Source organism: Rana temporaria, chromosome 3, assembly GCF_905171775.1.
Source record: "Rana temporaria chromosome 3, aRanTem1.1, whole genome shotgun sequence".
In the NCBI taxonomy this organism is placed as follows: Eukaryota; Metazoa; Chordata; class Amphibia; order Anura; family Ranidae; genus Rana; species Rana temporaria.
Window position 1 is genome coordinate 93,072,460 of NC_053491.1, and position 8,299 is coordinate 93,080,758.

The 8,299-nt window shown below is 44.8% G+C and overlaps 1 protein-coding gene across 1 annotated transcript in view; it reads right to left on the minus strand.

The window, feature by feature from the left end:
- Nucleotides 1-7,560, minus strand: part of CSPG4 (chondroitin sulfate proteoglycan 4) — a 163,866-nt gene extending 156,306 nt beyond the window's left edge. The window contains exon 1 of the mRNA XM_040342989.1: nt 7,435-7,560. Within this exon, the coding sequence (XP_040198923.1) occupies nt 7,435-7,504 (70 nt within the window). The 5' untranslated portion in view covers nt 7,505-7,560. The remainder of the gene's footprint in view (nt 1-7,434) is intronic.
- Nucleotides 7,561-8,299: the final 739 nt, after the last annotated feature.

The following is an 8,299-nucleotide window of genomic DNA, read 5'->3' on the forward strand; positions in this document are numbered from 1 at the left end:
AGTTTGTGGTGCGGTGTGGATGAATAGATTTTAGTGTGTGCTTTTCTCATTTTTCATGGCGTGCCCACAGAGAGGGCTCGGCGTGCTGGCAGCAGCATGCGTGCCATGGGTTCGCCATCACTGCCTTAGATGGTCCATATGTAGCTTTCACCGAAAGAAAATAAAGTAGTAAGGACTGGAATACATTTCAGATGATCTTCTAATATTATTTATTGCATTATCATGTGACGATAAGATCTCTTCTCCTGAGTTACCATGTCCATACACCTGCTATGGCCATTTTGAGGTAGTCCTATCATCCCTTCTGAGTTCTTGTCTTATTTTCTACTATGAGATCCAGGAACCATGAAAGGCTCATACCCAGCACCCCAAGAGACATAGGAAGCCATTGGGCTGTACCTAGAACTAAAATATCTCTGTTTTGTATATATCAGAGACTCATGGTCAGTGGTTGGATTGCACTCTTTATATTATTTGTATGTAGCGCCTGTGTACTTTATGGTACCGGTGCTAGTTAAATTTAATGGTAGATCAGAGTATAGCTAGACTCTGATCCAGATTGTTAAGTGCAAAACAGGGTCTCTGTCTCAGCTTGGCTGTGCTTTGGGCTTATTCTGCTGTACTGGGGTGTTCTTCCAGCCCCGGTGCTGCAGGTGGCAGCAGTGGAGTCAAGGTTTGGGTGCTTTTTTCCAGCAGCCAATCAGGAGGGTTTGACCTCGCTGTGCATGCTGGGGAGGGGTATTTATGAGGCAGACGCCATGGGTTCTGGGTCTTCTTCGTCCAGTGTGGAACCTACCTTTAGGGTGGCCACATCACGGCGCCCCGGCGTTATGGCCTACCTGGCTGGGGCGTGCGTGCCATGCAGTGTTCCTGGTTCCGGGGCCATGCTGGCACAGAGCATCTGAACAGCGACGGGGACCCAGTAAGTGACTGGGTTCCCACTTTTGGGGATCCCAAGCTGTACTGCTGTTCGGTGGGGAGTCAGTCTGAGGAGCGCCATTGAGAGGCTGGCGGTCCAAAAGGGCCTCGACAAACCACCGGGTATCGAGGTAGCTGGACACTAAGGGATTGATCACCTGTCAGTCGGTACCTGGGCGACAAGTTGAAGGAGATCCAGACGTAACTCATCTAAGGAGGGATATCTCCAAGAATCCAATCCAGAGAGGGCCTGTGGCAGAGGTATCTTTCTGAGGCTCACCGAGGAGGGTCTGTGGCAGAGGTATCTTTCTGAGGCTCACCAAGAAGGGTCTGTGGCAGAGACTTTTCCTCAAGTTCAAGTTCACCAAGGAGGGTCTGTGGCAGAGACTTCATCCTACAATTGAGTGATACTCCGGCTGCCAGGTCAGTGAGAGAGGCCTGTCCGGGTACGCTAAAACCCACTCCGGCAGGAGTGGCGCAGAGAAGTGTTACGCTTGGGAGCAGCACTGTTTCCTATCATTACGCCTAAATCTGCTATTCTCCCTTCTTCTTCAGCTTTACTTTCCTCACCACAAGTTTACTGTTTTTACCCGGCCGGATAATAAAGAGCACAGCAAAGAGCACCTGTCGTGGATATTCCTTTACTTCTACTATATGCAATACACATCACTCACCCCTAGGAATTCGGAGGAGCCATGAGGTAATGTGCCGCCCAAACATCCAGCAGCTCCTCCGGGGGTAATGCTACATGTACTTATTGAAAAATAAAATATTTGAAATGTAAAATGATCATTTTAATGGGTGTTCAAAACCAGTGCCAGGACAAGGTCATCTAGAGCAGTTTTTCTCAACCTTTTTTCAGCCGAGGCACCATTTAAAATTATAGACAATCTCAAGGCACCCTTTAAAATGATGGACAGTCTCAAGGTACCCCATTCTAAAATGAAAAACAAAACGATTCTAGCAGCTTTACACAATGCAGCAACATCCACTCGTAGGACACCCAATGTTAGAGGCGATTTATTCTTCCAAAGCACCTTTTTACACTGGTACTGACTAGTATTCCAATGTTTCTCTTCTCCCTCAATTTCTCTCCATCAGTCAGCTAATGTCACCCCAGTGCTGAGGGAGGGGGGCACAAGAGGGTCAAACAAGGATGCTGTGGAGGCAACAGACATCCCCCTTATTAACTGATGTCATTGGTTGTTAGGATGCCAGTGTCTAGAAAGGCTTTGTGTAACTAAAAGGCAGGCTTGATCTACCTGCTGGCTTGTATACAATTTTTGATACATTTTTAGGCATTTTGTCAAGGCATCTCTGATAAAACCTCAAGGCACCCCAGGGTGCCTGGGTACCTTGGTTGTGAAAGGCTGATCTAGAGTCCAAGGCTAACATGCCAAACTCCCCCCTCTCCCTCCCTGAGATGCATGAGCATTGTGTCCCACCAAAAACTGAGCACTAATCTGCATGATTACCCTGTAAGCATAACCTTCCCCTCCCTCAAGTACAAATCTGCCTCCCTGCTGACATTGCCCCTCCCAGAACAAATCTTTGCCCCCCCTGACCCCTTAATCTCACACAGAACAAATGCCCCCCACAAAAAAATCACCCCTCCTAGCATAAATCCTCTACCACTAAATTATCCCCTCCAAGTACCCATCCCCTCCCCCACTCCAAATCCCCCCTTCCATCACAAATTCCCCCAATCTTCAAACTTCCCCCCCATATCACCCCGTCTGGCACAAAACCTCCCAATCCCCCTCCTAGCATGAATATTCTGCCCCTATCCCCCCTCCCCTCCCAAGATAGACCCCCCTAAATCCCCACTTCTTGCACACACATACATTTCCCCTCCTAGAACAATTCTTACCGCCCCCCAAATTCCTCCTTCCAACACAAATCCCCTCCACTCCAATCTCCTCACAGTGCCCTCCCACCTCACATGATGCCACAGTGCCCAGAGCAGCCACCCCTTGTCCCAGCCCTGCTCACACCTATGGGTAGCATGGAGAGAATCCAAAGAGCATTTCTTTCAGCAACAATATAAAGCCCTAATTAGTAACATGATAACATGCAATTTAGATTAGAAATGGAAATCAGGTTAAAGCAGTATTAAAGTAAACATTTATTATAGTGCAGCTTACCAATTTGTATGTGATGGCTACATTAATTTTTTTTTTCAATTTTTATCTTATGATCCAGCCAGCAAGTATGTTGTTTTTGAAAAACACAAGCTCTCTAGCAGAATACCATTTAAGATTGTCAGGGGTGCTTAAAGCGGAGCTCCACCCTAAAGTGGAACTCCCGCTGATCGGAACCCTCCAGTGTGCATTTCTAAAGACAGGTATTTGCACCCACTTCCAGCCACACAGTCTCGGGCAGACTGCGGGCATGATGTCACCTTCCGTAGCCCCCCCCCCCCCCCCCCCCCCGTTGTGTTCTGGGAACACTCAGCTCCCAGTACACAGCGGGAGCCAATCGGCAGGCGTAGCGCAACTCGCGCATGCGCCGTAGGGAACCGGGCAGTGAAGCCGGAGCGCTTAACTTCCTGGTTCCCTCACCGAGGATGGCGGGGGGAGCTGCAGAGTGACGAGCGATCGCTCGTCCTCTGCTGCGGACGGCGCTGGACTACAGGACAGGTAAGTGTGCTGATATTAAAAGTCAGCAGCTGCAGTATTTGTAGCTGCTGGCTTTTAATATTTTTTTTCAGAGCACATCCGCTATAAAATGATCAGATTTTATTTATTCATGTAAAACCTTTATCTCCAAAGGAAAAAAACTGTTAGATGAAACTGATTATCCACTTGCCAACTGCCCTATAGCAGTTTTACTGCTATAGATTGGCTGTGCAGTATCATGTATATATATATATATATACGTGATCCTGTACTTCGAGGTATCAGAGGCCGACTCACTCCTGCTGTGATTCTACAAATGATGTCCACTGGCACCCACTGTCCATTCAATATGTAAACAAGGCAGACCACCTTTCTTTTAGTAAGGAATGCATGGGTCCTGTGTCCCTGCAAAGCAGGGACACAGATCTATGTATTCTTTTAGTAAAATCCCCTCCTATAGTATGGTAAAACACAGGCTAGGCACACACTTAACTCTTTGATCGCCCCTGATGTTAACCTCTTCCTAGCCAGTGTCATTAGTACAGTGAATATTTTTTAGCACTGATCACTGTAATAACGTAATTGGTTCCCAAAAAAAATGTCAGTAAGTGTCCAATTTGACCACCGCAATGTTGCAGTCCGGCTCTCTCCTCTCCCAGGCTGACAGCTACAGCGAGAGGGGCTGAGAACTCCTGCTGATGTCAGCCGAGAGGAGGAGAGAGCCGGGCAGTGACGTGAGCGCCGATCTGCGCTATGAAATAAGGTGCACAGCGTTTTTTTTTTTAAATCACACACACTGGGGAACATAGCATTATCTAACAGAGGGGATTTGAGAGACTTTACAACCACTTTAAATACACTAAGAAATTGAAGCCAAACTCCAGCTCACAGTTTATAACCACTTCAGCTCCAGAAGATAGCATTGTCTAACAAAGGGCATTGGGGGTACTTTACACTGTTATTCTATCATCAGGAGGGGAGGATCGGGGAGCTGACAGGCAGGGGGGGGGGGGGAGGACAGAGGAGAGCTGCGGATGACGGAAGCACGTAAACTGACCACAGTATCAGGGCTCAGCAGCCATGATAAACCGTGGTCAGTGTACAGAGGGGAGACCAGAACCAGACAGGATCAGCCAGGTATTTCAAATGTTACAGGGGTCAAATTACACAGCACAAGTAATGTGCTGTATAACATACTTTAAGGCAACAGGATATATATATATATATATATATATATATATATATATATATATATATATATATATATATACATATATATATATATATATATATATATATATATATATATATATATATATATATATATATATATATATATTTTAGGGTTACAAACACTTTAAATCTGCTAATACTCCCCTGCCCTCCAGACTGACAATGATTCTGTCTGCTGCGCCTCCCATGCTCATTCATCTAATACAGGAGCTGATCAGATCACCAGGTAAAAACAGAGGAGAAAAGCCAAAGAAAGGAAAACAAATGCAGCTACCACATGTAATGAATAGTTAGTTGTAATATAATACATTTTTGGTCCTGGGTTTAATACCACTTTAACAAGTGTATTACAAAATAATAGGTAATACTGTAATAGTATGCACAGTGATATAACCCATGTAGTATTTTTTCGGGAAGGTACATAGTTAGAAGATGGATAATGTGCACATACAGGGATAGACTGAGTGTTAACATAGCTACAGTATATAGTCCTCAGAGGAAATAGAACGTGTAGACGAGGAAGCACTTGGAAAGTGATGTAAGAGTTTGTGAAGACTTACTGCTGATTAATGTGAAGAGATCACGAGAGGACAGCTTGGAACACTAAGCCCCCATTCACATCTAGGCGTTTTTACGCCTGTAGCGCTACGCCGCTGCCGCCAGAGGGCTGGAAACACATGTCCCTCTATGGAGATGGTTCACATCTCCACGCCGAACACCGGACGCCTGACGCCTGCCGCCTGAAAAAAGGTCCCGGACCTTTTTTTCAGGCGTCTTTCGGCGTTCGGCTAGGAGATGGGAAAGGGGGTCAATCTGGGGCACATCTAGGCGGACAATACCGGCGTTTTGTCGCCGCAAATCGCGGTACAAAACGCTGCTATTTGTACCGCGATTTGCGTCGACAAAACGCCGCGATTTCGTCCGCCTAGATGTGAATGGAGCCTTACACTTGAGCTAAACTAGCTTATATCAGGGATGCTCGAGCAAAAGTCTAAACAGAACAAATCATTTCATATATGCATGATCATATATGTTGGAGGTGGTCTGACAGGCCATGCTGGGAATAGTAGTTCCCCAACAATCACAGGTCTACAGGTTGTAGATTCCTCTTCTATGCGGCACAGATAGCTTGTCTATCATGAGGACTGTGAGAGATCATTTTTGTTGATTATTGACCATGGCGCGCGGAATGAGGAAAGGACTCTCTTCATAGGTGTGCGCACAGGGTGTGCCAGGTGTGCCTGGGCACACCCTAATCACCCTTTGCTGCACAGATTTCCCCTGCTACTTGGCTGCTGAAGAAAAGGACTGGGGAATCTCTGTCTCAAAAGTGAGACATCGGGGGTCGCTTTAGACCCCTGATATTTCACCAAAGCCCCCCAATGAAGCTTGTAAAAGATTGTAAAAAAAATAATAATAAATGATTGTAAATAAAAAATTGTGAAAATTGTTAAAAAAAATTGTACAAAGTAAAAATTAATTGAAAAAGTAAAAAAAAAATAAAAAAAATGTATTGCAATTTTTTTTCTAAAAAGTAAAACAAAAATTGTAAAAAAGTAATATCATTTTTTTAATAAAAATAAACTACCAACACTAATCTCTGCCCTACTGACACTGTCTGCTGCTCTACTGACATTGTCCACTGTTCTACTGACACTATGCATTACCCTACTGCGATATATATATATATATATAGGAGCCGATCAGATCACCATATATATATATATATATATATATATATATATATATATATATATATATATATACACAAACACATACTGATATGTGTTTGAGCTTTGGGGTGCACACCCTAAGGCTGCATTCACACCTGAGCATAGCGTTTTGCAGCGTTTTTTACCGCAATTTGCAGCGAAAAACGCAATGTTTTTTACCGCGACAAAACGCAGCGTTTTTACCGCGATTTTGTACAGGTCTAGGGTCACCAATGTAAAACGCCCATACGCCCAAATTCGACTGACAAAAAAGGGTCCAGAACTTGTTTGGGCTTCAGGCGTTCGGCGTCAGGCGTTTTGTAGTGGAGATGTGAACCATCTCCATAGAGAATAATGTATTTTTTCCCCTCTAGCGTTTTGGGGCGTCGCACTTCAGGCGACAAAACGCTCAGGTGTGAATGCAGCCTTATGCAATAGGCTGCGTACACCTATGACTCTCCTTGTGATTGAGAGGTCGTTCCTCACCGTGAGGTACCTATGTGCATTTCATGTGAAAAGACAGAAGTAAGGCAGAGCTCATTATTCAGACGAGCACAGAAAGCTCTGTAAACATTTTATAAGGAATAAAGAGCTGTGTACGTCAATAGTAATAAATGACTTGTTCGCGTAACTGAAGGATGGAGAAATGAATGATGTATTCTAATTGATGTATGGAAGCGCGGTGTGCGGTGTGGTGTGTTTACAAAGTAAGAAGTCACTATAGTGTAAGACTAATAGTAAGGAAAGGCTGCAGCTGTGCATCATTATATCTAAAGAAGTATTGGAGTCATAACAGTTCATTCTATACAGAGGGGCGAGTAAAGAGTGCAGTACAGAGCGCAGGAATCGTGTGCAAGAAAAGTTTCAAGAACGCTTTGTCCGTCTTGGGACCCCGTCACATGCCGGTCTATACGTATCCCCCCCACTGCACCCATCATCCCCCAAACCGTTACCTCCACATCCCATGTCTTGCAGTACTCCCCCCAGGAGCAGCAGAAGCAGCAAGCAGTGTCCTCCAGCCATCGTACAGCTACTGCACAGAGTAGACACAGAGCGAGTGTGTGAGGGACTCACGTTACACTGGGGTCCCACCCTGTCTGCTTAACCCCTACACCGCACACCGTGTGAACAACTTTGCTGGACCTTTTTTTTGGCGGATACTGTAACTGTGCTGCGTTGTGTCATTGAGTTGCGTTACGTCGTATTAGAGAGAACGACGTTTACAATTACTCTGTGTGCGAGCTACACAGAGGGCTGACTGTATGGCACTGTGATGCCTTTCAAAGCCTGTACGCAATTTCGGCTGCCCTATGGGCTTGTTTCAATGAAGGATGCCGATAAGATGTTTTTTTTACGTTAGGATTCAGATTCAGAATACTTTATTAATCCCAAAGGTAAATTATTAAAATACAGTTACATTCAACAAAAATAACACAAAATAACGACGAAAAACAAGAACAAGACTGAATAACAACAATAATGATAAATCAATAACAGCAAATAAATACTAAATCAAATTCAATTATTAATATACTGTGTAGCGCACCCCTAAGGAGCTGCAAGTAGAATGGGATCCCCCACCGTACACAGCCAGGCACACTTGAGTCACAGAACAGTCCAGTGCTTTGTTCTTTTTGTTATTTATTGAGGGATTCAAACTTGGATAGGGGTAGAGAAATTATGGGATGCCCACTTGACTTCAGAAAACTTCAGGGACAACTTTCCTATATACAGTCTATATACACTCTTCCTCCAGCACTAGCTCGCTTGCATAACTCCAGCTGGCACACTGTTTTGTGGATCGGATAAAGACACTCA